This window comes from Leptopilina boulardi, unplaced genomic scaffold, assembly GCF_019393585.1.
Source record: "Leptopilina boulardi isolate dan_hultmark-lab unplaced genomic scaffold, ZJU_Lbou_2.1 LbouV2_302, whole genome shotgun sequence".
NCBI classification, from domain to species: Eukaryota; Metazoa; Arthropoda; class Insecta; order Hymenoptera; family Figitidae; genus Leptopilina; species Leptopilina boulardi.
In genome coordinates this window covers 1,139,167-1,153,214 of record NW_026137866.1, presented here as the reverse complement: position 1 = coordinate 1,153,214, position 14,048 = coordinate 1,139,167, and the positions used below count along the sequence as shown (strand labels likewise).

Here is a 14,048-nt window from a genome sequence, read left to right as displayed (position 1 = left end):
ATTTTGCTCCGAGTTGCTCGGAACACTGAGTCGAAATGTGTGTTGCAATATTTCGTTTATTTGTCGCATTTATTTTTCATATCTATAAGTGTAATATTAATTGATATATTTTATCAACAATTTTTGCAATTGTCGAAATTTATTTTGGGGATTATTTAATTGAAGTGGAGTGGGGGGGGGCAGGTAGGCGAATTTGATGCATTGTCTAAAAGTTTTCGACTTTGAACAGGTATACAAATGGAAACAAAGGCATCATAAATTGAATATAAAATAATTAATTTGTTCAAAAGTCGAATTGAATATTAATCATTGTTATAATATAATATTTCGTTGATAAACATAACCCTAAAAAATTATATTATAAAGCAATTGTTAATTTTTTCTGTTTTTGCTGCCAATATAATATTTTTTTATTGCCTTTGCCTCGACTAGGAAAATAAAATAATTTCTCATTATAATCTAAATACAAATTTATTAATTTTTTAATAATCAAAATGGAGGATTAATTTTTGTTAATGTGTTGCAACATAACCTTAAAAAAATAATTATTTATCATATAATTTACAGTTTTTGCTGTTTAATTAATATTTATTAATGTGTTGCAACATAACCTTAAAAATGATTAAAAATCGTATAATTTAATGCTTTTTTTGGTGTCTGACAATTTTTTTTTTTTTTATCTTTTCAGAACAATAATTGGGAAAAAGGAAACAATTCTCGATGGCTATTTAATGATGAGACAAGTTTAATTACAATTAGCAAAAATCTCCATAAATAAGTTTTGGAAATTTAAGTAATTTCTTTTTATTATTTATCAAAGTTTAGAATCAGTGCGTGATTAAAAACGAAATCGTTTACAATTTTTTGGTAAAGTTTAAAATCAGTGCGCGATTTAAAAACGTTTTATATTTTTTTTTTTTTGTAAAATTTAGAATCAGTGTGTGAATAAAAACGAAATTGTTTAAAATTTTTTCTAAAATTTAAAATCAGTGCGCAATTAAAAATGTTTTAAATTTTTGTAAATTTTAAAATCAGTGCGCGATTAAAAATGTTTTAAATTTTTTTGTAAATTTTAAAATCAGTGCGTGATTAAAAAACATTTTAAATTTTTTGTAAATTTTAAAATCAGTGCGTGATTAAATAATTAAATTAAATTGTAAAAATTTATAAAAATTAATTTCGTAATTTTCCGAGTGTTTTAAAAATAATTTAATTTATAATAATTAATAAAAAAAAATAAACAAAAATGTTGATATTAAAACAAAATTTAAAAGTAAATTCATATTTTAAAATCAGTTTTAAATTTAAAATCAGTGCGTGATTAAATAAAAAATTAATTAAATTTTAAAAGTAAATTCCATAATTTTTTTAGTGTTGTGAAAATAAAAATTTTAAAAAAAGTGTTGTGCTATTGTGATTTGTGAAAATTATGGAAGGATTCCATTCGGGCGGATCCAACTTCCAACTGATGTAATTTTTTTATTTTTACATATTTTAATTATTTTCTAAATAAATAAATTAGAAATACATTTATATTCCAATTTTTCAGATAATTTATAAATCATTTTGGAAACAAAAAGAATAATTAAATTTAATTTTAATTTTTCAGAAATTTGTGTGGCTTTTTCCAAATAATACATTTAATATTTAAATACATAGTAAAAAACTTATAAATTTTTTTGAATAATTTTTATTTTATCGATATCTAATGAATTTTTGTATTTATTTAGGACTGAAGGACAGGAAGGATGGGTAGGATAGGATGGACAGGAAAAAGAGGAAGGAGGATTGCAGATTGCTGACAATATGCTGAGAGAAAGGTGAATCCCCAGCATCATCCCCTCAACCTATTCGAATCATCGGTCGGTGAGTCCCTCTTGTCTCTATAATACAAGTGGAGTAGAGGCAAGTTGTAACAAATTAGAAAAATTCTATATATAGTGGCAGCTAAGTAATTAGATTAATGTTTATAAATTTAATTTAATTTAAAATTAAATTAATTTAAATGAAACATAATCTATTTAAATAGCAAGTGGACACTTATTATTTGTCTTTGTATTTTTTAGATTAGGATTTACTTTTTTTTGGTTCACGCGGAATTAAAAATCACTTATTCATTTAAAAAAATTGGAAATAATTAAAAGTTATATTGACATGAAAAAAATAAATCAATGATAATTTAAATAAAAATTAATAAATATTTAAACATTTAAAAATGTTTAAAGTATTAAATTTTTTTTTATTTTAAATATTTTTATTGCAATAAATAATAAATATTTGATGAATATTTTATTGTAATAAATATTTGTTGAATATTTTATTACAATAAATATTTGTTGAATATTTAAATATTTAATTAACCTATCGTTTTAATTTTATTTCGATTCAGACCAAAAAAAAGGTTAATTGTGCAACTTAAAGTTGCTTTTTTTAAATTAATCTTATAATTCAATATTATTAGAATTAGTGTAAATTTTTCGAATAAAATAGAATGTAAAATAGTAATTGTTAGATATAATGAAAATAATTTTTGGGTTTTTTTTTTAACTCTCGGTTTCTTTGTATGGTTAATTGGCAAATTTCTCAAATTTGTTTCTTAATCTAGAGGAGGGATCTCCGGGCGTTAATTTAGACTTGAAAATAATTTTCTTATATAATTTTTTTAATTAGTAAAAATTTAGAATAGGATGTTTACTAATCATTTTTATTTTCAGGTTTTATATTACAAGGTATTTATTATTGTGTGTATTAAAAGTCAATTATTATTTTTTAATAATTGGCTCTTAATATTATTTTCTCCACTGTCACTATATAAATTTTTCACCAATTTCCACATCCAATTGTTATATTTATATTTTTTGTGCTTTTACTTGTGTTTCAACTGTGTAAGATTTCGAAATTCTTACACTGATTGTTTCTGTACAATCATTAGGTTTCCGTTAGGTTTTATTAGGTTCTCTTTAATTTCGCATTTAGGATTTAGGACATTTTTTAGGTTTTTTGAAAAGACGTTTTTCCTCCCATTTTACCATAATTATTTTTATATGAATAAAAAATTATTTAATTTTTTTTCTTGTTTAAGGCAGTTTGCTAATAATTTATAAAAAATTTGTATTATTAATTGTTTTTAATTGAAGGTCCAAATTAAAGTACCGGGTATAATTTTTTTAAACTAGAAATTATTGTCTCGTTAATTCAATATTACAAAGTTTTAAATTTTATTTTTCATGTAGATATTTATTTGTATATTCTTTATAAAAATAAATACTTGAAAAAATTAAAATTCAAAACTTTTTTTGGATTCAGGGGCCAAAAATTTTGAGTTTTAAAAATGTTATAACCGGCTCCTTGATCTGGACCTTCAATTAAATTTTTTTTTTAAATATTTCTAATACTTTTTATTTTTTCGAGTACCAAATGGATATCTCAACTAATGATGGAGATGAAAAGGACAAAATAAAATATAATCAAGGTACGATTATTGTCATTCAGACATGAATTTAATAATAATATAATAATATTTACATTATTTTTTGGAGCTTAAGCTATTCTATAAAAGTAGGAGCAAACGCAATAAGGCACATTAACATTGCCAGCTTTTTCGTACTTGAAAAAAACATTATTCTTCAAATATTAAAGATACGATATCATATGCTTTAAACGTACATATACAACATCAAAATATAAAACATAAAAGATAATTAAATAAGAAGTACACGCACAAGTCATGTCGAATTAAATATATAATTACCATCACTATTGTTGTGCAGTATAAACATTTACCAGGCAATTACGATTTTTCGTTTTTTATTACTTCGTAAAAGTTACTGCATAGGCATTTTATATGATCACACGATTAAAAAAAAAATAATTTTTAAATCTGATTAATTTGTTGCATTAACTCGGACTTATATTTACGAGGGAGATTTTTTTTTTTGTGCACTCAAGGAATATAAAGCTGTCCAAGTTTTTTTTTCAGTCGATTTGAGTATTTCCTTTTTATTTAATGGCACTTTCATTTTTAAGAAGTGCGCTTGATTATAAAGAGACTAGCTTAAAGTGCACAATGTCCGTTTGTCAAGTTTTCTTTTATACTATTAATAATTTGTAGTGATTTTATTGTCTGATTTGAAGAATTTTTTTTTATTAATAAACCGGAAGGGAAAAAAAATTCTTGTTAAAAAATTAAATTTGATCAGTTTCCATAGAAATGGAATTTAAAAAAAAAAATTATGTTTTTTATAAGTCTATTCTCGAGATAATATTTGACCAGGACGACGTGGTGCTATCCTTCTTCTTGGTGCTAAAAGACCACTTAATCCTCGAACTTCCTCGTGTTTAGTACTTGCTGCTGTACTTGTTTCGATAATTGAAACTTCCGTTGGCTCTGTTTCGGCAACTGCTTCTTCTTCACTCTCTTGTTCGTGAACAGGTTCTTCAACGGGAACTTCAGTTGTTTTTCGTCGTGGTAATAGAGGCGATCTTCTTGGAGTTGTTGAAATAGGTGATCGTGTTGTTTTTGGTTGTACCTGTAATCGATTTCTATTTCTTAGTTTGTTGAGTGGATTGACGGTTGTTAGGCGATTTGGTGGACTTGATTCTGCTGGAGCCTGTAAAAATTAAATTTATTTTTATTACATAAACGTAAATTTGTAAATTAGTGTAAATAGGTAAATTAGTGGAAAATAGGATCTTACAGCGTGAGTTTCCTCCTCTGTTCCCTCACTGGCAGGCTCGTCAACGGGAACTTCGGGAGTTTCGGGAGCAACTGTGGTACTTGTCGCTTGTCCTGGTCTGGGTCTTAAATTGACCCTAGCACCGGGACGCGCGGGTCTGGGAACAACGCCTGGTAATTTTGGCCGAGCACTTGGTTTTGGAGTAATTGGAGCCTCGTGTGTTTCGACTTCGCTTCCATCTGATGATTCTTCACTGGCTGATGGTGATGCTGTTGAGGGTCTACCACGTCTGCGATTAATATTGAGCTTGTTGAATGTTGGTCGAAGTGCTGCGGCGGAAGATCCTGAAGATGGAGCAGAGGCTGGAGTTGTAATGGAAATATTTCGATTACCAGTTCCTCTGAATCTATTGCGTGTACCATTTGATTTTTCTGCATTTGTTGGAGCTGCATTTTCTTTTTGTACTTCCTCATCGACTTGATGTTTTTGCCCTGGTCTTGGTCGCTTAAATCCACTGTTACCATTGCTACCGAATCTTCCTCTAACTTTTTGTGTTGGTTCTGCTGAATTACTGCTTTCTGTTGTTGATCCACTTCCGTTCAGCTTAAATCTGAAAGAAAGTTGATTTAGAAAAAAGTTTTTTGGAATTGATAAAATGTATATTTACCTGTTTCTGGAGACAGCACCACCTGGTATTCCTGGTCTGCGGAATTTTCCTCTACCTGTAGTGGTGGTTGCTGAGGTTGTTGGTTCCGGTGTTGTGGTAGTAGTTGTTGATGGTTCGGTTGAAGTGGTTGTAGATTCTGTTGTAACAATAAATGTTTCAGTGGTTGCAAGTTCCGTGGCATCATTTTCCGATAATGTTGTACTGTCATTTGTTAAATCAGATTCAGAGCTTGATTCAACAAGATTACTTTGTCCTTGTTGGAAGAATGCATAAAGATCCAAAGCAACTTTATCCATTGCTGAAGGATATTCCGTTGTTGGTATATCAGTTGTTGTGAAATCTGATGATTCTGTATCTTGTTTTTCGCTTAGGTGTGTTTTTTTATCTGAATAAATTATTCCCGGGGTGGCAGGTTCTGTATCATCTTCATTTGTTGGCTGTCTAACGGGTTGTCCTCTGCTAAGTTCCACTTGGGCCTGAGGGAATAAAAATTTTTGTTGAAAAATTCTTTATAGTTTCACTTAGGCATTTGAATTAAGAAAGTAATTACCTCGTGATCAATACTTGAAGCAGGTCGTCTTCTAAAAGTAGGCTGAGCATCATCAATAGTTTCTTCAACTGGAGCTGGTTCTTGCAATCGATGTGGTCTCGCTCGGTTTTTAGATGGTTTCTCTTCGTTATCTTCATTAGGAGTTACTCCAATAAATCTAACCGGTCCTTTTGGTAAGTTCTGTGGAAATTCTGGTCCTTCTTGATGAGTGCGAAAACTACTTGAGTCTACGAGTTCTAAACTGGGTCTTGGTCGATTACCACGTACTCGACTTGATTCTGTTGTTCCTGTATTGTGATTTGAACGAGATCTGAAAAAAATTAGTAATACTGATGATAATAAAATTATTATAGTGTTATTTATAGAATTTTAATGAATAAAACCAATTAAAAAATTAAACTATTAGTGAGATTGATGTTAAATTGTAATTAAATTGAGAGTAAATCGGGCTATTAATCAGTTATTATGTAATTTAGAAACAGGATACATGATTGACAAATACCTTGGTGGGAATCTAGTGTTAGTTGGCAGGCGTTCTTCGGAAATTTCATCAGCTTCTGCAAGTTGTCTACCTCTATTTCTGTTTGGTATTACTTCGTTGCTAACAGGTTCAGCGGTAGTGGATCTTTCTACGTTTGTGTATTTACTTCTATTGACATTTGTTGCACCACCACTACCACTATTACCACCACGTCTTGGTGACTGTGTTGTCCTGCTTGATGTATCTTGAGTATTTGTAGCGGAACTTGCTTTTCCTTCATCGTCTTCATCGTAGTAATAGTAGACATATTCATATTCATAATCCTTGCCATTTGGTCCTTTTTTCACTTGAATACGTGAACTTGTGCCTGCTGGCACTAAGCTAACATCACTTAAGTCACCAAATTGTCTGTCTGCATACGAAGTATATGCATCTTTGCTATCCTCTCGAATAATATTTACCGGAATGAAATCAAATGAACGAGTCTCCCTTGGTGTTGTCAGTGTTGGTAACATTGTTGTTGGATATTCATTGCTGTGATAAAAATGAATTATTCAATAATATTTTCACTTGTAAAAAAAAAAAAAATTAAAATATCTTTTGTTTGGCCTCGTCTACAGAAATATTTCATTTTGAAAAAAAATATATATATATTTTATAGCATTTTATCAGGAACCGGTTTTACTACATATTGCTTAGTTTCGCCTACTGGGAATGATATCCATAAGCTTTCACATAATGACAATAATAATATTAACAACAACAGTGTGACAACTTAACTGATTATCTTGAATTTTAGATACTTTATAATGTTTACATCATTGAAATTGATTTTTTTAAGTGTGTGTTTCTCTTTCTTAGTTTTAAGAAAGTGATTCTTTCATTATTATTTCTTTTTTTTTTTTTATGGAAATGTAAAAGTCGATTTCCTTTTCTTATATAATTTATAAAAGTATTTGAAATAAAAATGAAATTAAAAAGCAATAAATAAATGTATTACCTGACATAAACGCCAGGAATGACAGAATCTCTTTGACGAATAACTTGTGCTCGATGCGAGTCAACTTTCTTGATTCCATCTTCATGCAACACTCCTGTATCACTGAAATTTTCCAATTCGATACGCGTTTGTTTTTTAGGAATAATTCGATCATTTTCCTTGAATGATGTTTGTTTTTTCTCTAAATTCTCATGTCGTTCAGGTACCTTTTTATTTTGTGTCTTGACAATTTTTATTTCTTCATCTTCACCACCATAGTAATCATCGTCTTCGTATCTTGCCGCGTGAGCTTTTCGAGATGTCACATATTCTGTAATTAAAAAAAAAAAAAAATGACAAAATTTATTCGTGAAATATTTTTATTTACGTAAATTTGGAAAAATAAGGAAACGAGCAATTTATTTGTTTTAGGAATTTTTCGAGGAAGTTTAATTAAATCGCAAAGAATTTGTTACATAAGCTGCTAGTTCTCATTACCATTCACTCGCTAAGAATGAAAGTGTACGAAAGTTAAGTTTGTTTACATACGTTTGAGGGGGGAAAAAAATTGAAATAATTTTCAAATAAAATTGTTAAATTTTTTAACAATACCTTCTATTGGTATCGATCTGTCTCGAAAAGTAACAGCTTCAATATTTTCTGATTGAATATTCGAATATGTTTGAGCTGGTCTCAACTTTGTAACGATTCTTTCATCTCCCAGTGTAGACACAGCGCAGCATATTCTGCAAAAAAAGAGAAAAAAAAAACTATTATTTATGGAAATTGTTATAATAATCTCGTCATTCTATTTTTAGGAGAATATTTCGAAACTTCTTTTCAGTTTAAAAAAAAAAAAAATAAATAAATTGTTAACATAATAGCTATATTTTTCAGTCGCGCAGGTATATAAACATAATGGGGTTTCTTCTTTTTGAAAATTTATATACGACATTAATAATGATAATTATATAGTCTGTTTCGTTATAATAATAAAAAGATGAGAGAAAAAAAAGAAGGATTCTTAGAAATTTTTTAATGTCGATAATATGAATTCTTGTCTGGAATTGCGTGCGCGACCGGCGTTTATCCTTGCGACGAATATAAGTACACATCTTTGCGTGAACTTTCACCATTCGCATATATTGATATTTAGCCATGCATTATCCACTCGATATACGTTTCACTCGTGTGACATCTTACAGCATTCGATAACGACAACGGCTATCCATTTTTTGAGATATATTTCACCAAATATATGTAGTTATTATTAAAAAATTTTGTAAATCGCCTCAAAAGATTCTACATTTAATTCAGTTTTTGATTGTCGGTTAATTTTTTTTTTTAGAAAAATTGTTTATTACACTAAAAAATATTTTTACATGCAATAATTTTGTATATTTTTTTTTTAATAATAGTTTAAAAAATAATTTTCGAATTTCAAGTGGAATTGTGGAAAAATTAAATGATGTCTTTATACTTTGTGTACATTGCATAAATATATACTTACAGAAACCGCCAACGCTTTGAAACCGAAACGAAACAATATTGTGTTGTAATCAAAGATCAATCATTTCGAAACTAAGGATAAATTGCAAAACGTTTAAGAGAAATTTGAAGAATCTGTATACTTTGCGTATATTCAATGGACAAAATAAGTCAAATAATAAATTAGTATCGCGATATAATAAATTTATTGAATTAAATAGCAAACAGTTAAATATTTATCGAAAAAAATTAATTTTCGTAAAAATTAATAAAAATTAACTAAAACATTTATTTAAGTATTATTATAATTAAATGTATATATAATGATATAATTAGCATAACACGTGTGAAGAATTAAGTTCCCCTTGATTGCGAAAATGATAGTCGCGTAAAAGAATTAGTATGTATAACATATGTGAATCTTGATTGTTCTAGGTCAAGGAAGAAAAATTAAATTCAGGGTGAAGTTCAGATTATATATATGGAAGAATCTCGTTTTTTTTTTTATTCCGTTTGTTTTCTCGTTCGATTACTTCCGATTTGTTAATGATAGTTCCAACTTCTCAATAATGATTAAGGAAAGTTTTCCGTGGGCGTTATCAGGGTGTTAGATATGAAATATTCACAGTGTATGAAACCATATGGAGAAAGCGGTTTCTCATATACATGTATATGCATATATTTATCCAGGTAGTTATATTCTTGCAAGTAATATGTAGGTGTGTGCCTGAGTATCTCTATATAACAGTACGAGGCGACCATCTTACGCAAGCAATATATACTATATATATTATATATGAACGTAACCGCAAAATCCTTGAATTGGTCCGCGAAAAAAGAATTTTTTATTTTCATCCCAAAACTTACAAAAGAAAAATCCATCAGTTTTTATGAATTTTATTGATCAATTTGTATATTTAAAAAAAAAATAATTTTAAGGAGTCACTATTTTTACATTGTTGTATCCAGACAGGCAAGGTAACCTTTATAGCCTCTCTTTCTTTTATGCAACATTCTCGCAAAATTGCAATGGAATGATGAATTGTTGTTGTAAAATATAATAAGGTCAGTTAATAAATGGAAATCCCGTAAAAAAAATGAATCATTGTTCGATTGTGAATTTTAATTATTTTCATATATTCATCGAGAGATGTTTTATAATTTAATTATTCTGAATATTTATGGAAAAACATTAATAAATCATATTCTATTTTTAAAAGTTCATGAGCGCGGAAAAAAAGTGTTATAACATTGGTACTTTTAATAATTTTTTTAATAGAATTTTTTTGAAAATCAATTTTTTGTTATATATACAAATTCTTTTGAATAATTTGTTATAAACGAATAAAGAAATTTCGATTTTAAATGCGTAAATAAAATGAAATAAATTATGAAAATTAATAAATAAGGAATATATTACGAAAAAAGTTATTTTGAGTTAAATTTCTTTGGAAAAATTCCTTTTGAAACAATTTGTTTGTAAACTAATAAAGAATTTATTTTTTTATAAAAAATACTAATTACACTATTTGATAAATAATAATAATAATAATAAAATAAATAATAAATCATGATTAATAATAATAAAAAATAAATTTAATTTAATGATAAAAATACAAAAACTGAATTAAATAATTGAATAACAAATAATTTTATACAGTCTAATCTTAACTTTTTATTTAAAATAGCAACTTTAAAATCTTTTGAAATTGCCGCGCGAGTTTTAAAACTTTATACGGAAACGATATAACAAATTTGCAAAAGAAATTGAAAGAATTTATATATCAAAGTAAATATTTGCAGTTAATGTAAAATACGTTACAAGAAAATTGCCACATTTACATGGAAAATACATAATATATATAACCGCTCGTCTGGGTTGTTAGATGAAAATTGATTATTACATAAAATAGTGACTCAAAACTGATGAATTATTCAAATTGTAAGCATATTTTAAAAGCCCTTAATTTTTTATACACTGTGGATTAAACGTAACGTTCTTATTTTTTTTTATATATTGAAGTTATACTTTGGTTGACATTCAAAGTTGACATTCTAGACGGTCGTATAATTTACTTTCAAGTCAGACATTCGATTCGAAGCGCCTCCCTGAAAACGAGAAGTAAGAGCAGTTTTGCTTTAGAAATCGTTTCACCATGTTGACATTTTACCGACCTTGGACTGAACTAACTTCATTGATGGCGATTGATGTAGCAGTAATTATATGCCTCTCACTTTGTCAAGTATAGTGAAACATCTTAAAAATTTCTTTATTTTTTTTTTTTTATAATTATCGCGCGTTTCAATTTTCTTTAATTTCTTTATTATAATAAATAAGAAATATAAAATTTTCATTTTAATGCAAAAATTAAGTTTATATAAAACAATTGAAGGCAAATTTGATATATATGTTAATTTTATTTATTTCTATTAGATTAATTAGATAACTCGCAGTAAAATGCACTTGAAATGGATGAGTAAAGCTTACGGAAGTTGATAATTAATCTAAGAAAAATTTGTAAAATTTTCTATTGTTCTGTTCTTTTTAATTATTTTACATAAATTTTACTAAACCTATTTGACATTCATTTCACTTAAGAATTCAAATTTTTAATTTTAATTTAGTCTATTTTTATTTAATCTCATTTTGATTTCGTTACAAAATTGAATTAGCATTAAATTTTAATCTAGTTTTGGCTCGTCATAAATAACTTTGTATTTTAATAAATCATTTCACTTTTTTATTCTCTTTTGAATATTCAAATTAACAATTTCACTTTTATTGTATTTCGATATACTTTCTTTTGAATTAGTAAAAATTTGCTTAATTCTTGAATATGGGTATACTTTAATTTTATTTCATTTCAAAATTTCAATCAGTTTCACTTTTATATTTCAAATATTTAAATTTTATTCTTTCAAATCATGGCTATAATTATTGCATACTATACGCTGAATAGTGTTCACTTCCGGGATTATTGAGAAATTTGCGACAAATATTTAATTATATTCTATTAATTCCATTATTTTTACTCATATAGAATTTTTTATTTCTCCAAATAACCGGTTAATTATTTCTTCATATCTAATTAATTATTTTACTATTTTATTACTTTTATTATTGATACTTTGTAAATTAAAAATTCAGTCACTAATTCAAATTAGTTGAAATTTTTATTAATTTAAATTTAGCTAATTAAAAAAAGTAGAAATGGGATTTTAAAAATATATCAATAATAATTAAATTGTCCTTTTTAATAAAGTTTTATATACGGCTAACGAATCTTGCATATTTCTTCGGAGTTTTTCGAAGTAGAACCATATATATGTATTTATTATTACTTTCGACTTTTACAAGTAAAAATTCTCTTTTTACGAGCAAAAAGTACGTGTAACATTTTTATCGTTATATCTTTACGTTAATCGATTTTCTCCATGTGTACCAGTAAAATCGTTAAACAGAGAAATCTAAAACGGTTGCGTGTTACTGGAGCAATAAATTTTCCTTTTAATTTTTACCTCTTTTGTTTAACTTAAAATTTTTGGACTTTAATGTTATATATCTCTGCATATAAATTTATGACTCTTTTCAAAAAAAAAAAAAAAGGTTTTAATAAAATTCTCAAGTCTAGACGTTTTTTAAGTGTAATTTTCTTATTACGTGAAAATGAACTACTTTATTATTATCATAGTAATAATGTTTGTGTTAACTATATAGAAGCAAGATTTACAATTACGCATTGTTGCGGTAACTTTGTTGCAAAGAAATAAATTAATAATATAGTTTGCAATTTTTTTCTCGTCCAGGAAAAATATTTTATTTTTATTGGAGAAAAAGAATTTGTTTAAAAAAAAATGATTTTTTTTTAATCATTTAATTAATTTAGAATATAATTAGGAATTTGAAAATTAGTGTTTTTTTTGGAAATAAATTTTGATGAACTTACAAGAGCGCGCTCTTCAACCACATGTCTGCACTTTACACTTTCCTCTTTCTCTCTCTTCTACACTCTCGCGATCCTTTGGTGGATGCGGATCTCTATATGAGAATCCCGCTTTTTCTGATGATCTTCTTGAATTATCTTCTCTCACTCTCGTTCACTCCCTTTCTTTTTTTTTCCTCTCTGTTTAACTTTAGGCCAAAGAAGAAAGAGAAAGGAGACTTTGAAATTCACAAAAGTTTTCTTCTCGCGCGTTACACCTTATGTCGAACAAACACCGATATTAAAACAATTTTAATTCACTTTTGCACTAATTATTGGCTTCATTTTTCTACGGCATTCGGTTTTTCACTTTTGGTTTTTTTTTCCTTCTTCAAACAATCGATCCTCTAGTTTTTATTATTGATAAAAAAATTATAATTGAATTATTTATACGTAAAAAAAAAACGTTTGTCACCGTCACACAAGGAAGATCTCTGTTTCGATCACGATCGAAAGTCGTAAAAAGTAAAAGTAAGGTAGAGGTAGAGTCGAAGGACGTGGTGAGTGTATATGAGAACGTTGGTAGACGCTGCCGTCTACTTATACCGCCACCCACCATGGTTACCAAGGGACACCCCACCATCAAAAAACCTTAACACCATGAATTGTTAATATTATCACTTTTGTGTATAATTATTCTTGGTGGTTTTTTTTTTGTTTTTAGTTTTCGAAAATTTACAATTTTTTTTCGTTTACATTGTGTGTATTCACTCGCTCTGATTATGTGCGCATTGTAAAAAGAAAATCTTAACATTTTTTTAATATAGCCTTTGTTGATTTTCTGATGAGTAGTTTAAAACCAAGTAGTGGACTACTTTACAAATTTTTTTCTAATAAGATTGAAGACTATTTTGTGCAATAGGAATTTATTAAATTGGTAAATTTTAAAGAAACATTTGACGGATAGTCAAAAACAAAAGTTGACCCAATTTTCGTAATTTTATAAAAATAATTTTTGAATATAGTTTATTCAGTTGAGCAATTTTATTTTTAACTTGAACACTCAGAAAAAAATTCGTTTGAAGCAACCAAATTTTGGTTAAATCAACAAAATAAATGCATTGATATACAGTTAACCAAACATTTGGTTGCATAGACCAAACGTTTATTTAGCTCAATCAAATTTTTTCTTTGTTCAAAAAATTTATTAAAATAAACCAAACAGTTATTTAGATCAAATAAATATTTATTTGAATTAAACAAATTTTGTTTGAACTAACCAAA

At 27.2% G+C, this 14,048-nt stretch overlaps 1 protein-coding gene across 1 annotated transcript; it reads right to left on the bottom strand.

The window, feature by feature from the left end:
• Window positions 1–3,473: 3,473 nt before the first annotated feature.
• Window positions 3,474–13,340, bottom strand: LOC127282773 (mucin-5AC). The gene is made up of 8 exons (XM_051307256.1): window positions 12,789–13,340; window positions 7,966–8,099; window positions 7,375–7,684; window positions 6,396–6,908; window positions 5,894–6,203; window positions 5,344–5,819; window positions 4,698–5,286; window positions 3,474–4,610 (listed from the first exon to the last, which is right to left on the bottom strand). Exons 1-8 carry the CDS (start codon window positions 12,809–12,811, stop codon window positions 4,248–4,250), a joined length of 2,718 nt encoding a protein of 905 aa, XP_051163213.1. The 5' UTR covers window positions 12,812–13,340; the 3' UTR covers window positions 3,474–4,247.
• Between the last annotated feature and the right edge of the window lie 708 nt (window positions 13,341–14,048).

Coding starts and splice junctions, on each gene's coding strand:
- LOC127282773 (XM_051307256.1), bottom strand. CDS start 12,811: ATGTGGTTGAAGAGCGCGCTCTT. Junction 6,909..7,374: donor ATTCCTGGCGTTTATGTCAG/GTAATACATTTA, acceptor TTTTTATCACAG/CAATGAATATCCAACAACAA. Junction 5,287..5,343: donor GGTGCTGTCTCCAGAAACAG/GTAAATATACAT, acceptor ACTTTCTTTCAG/ATTTAAGCTGAACGGAAGTG.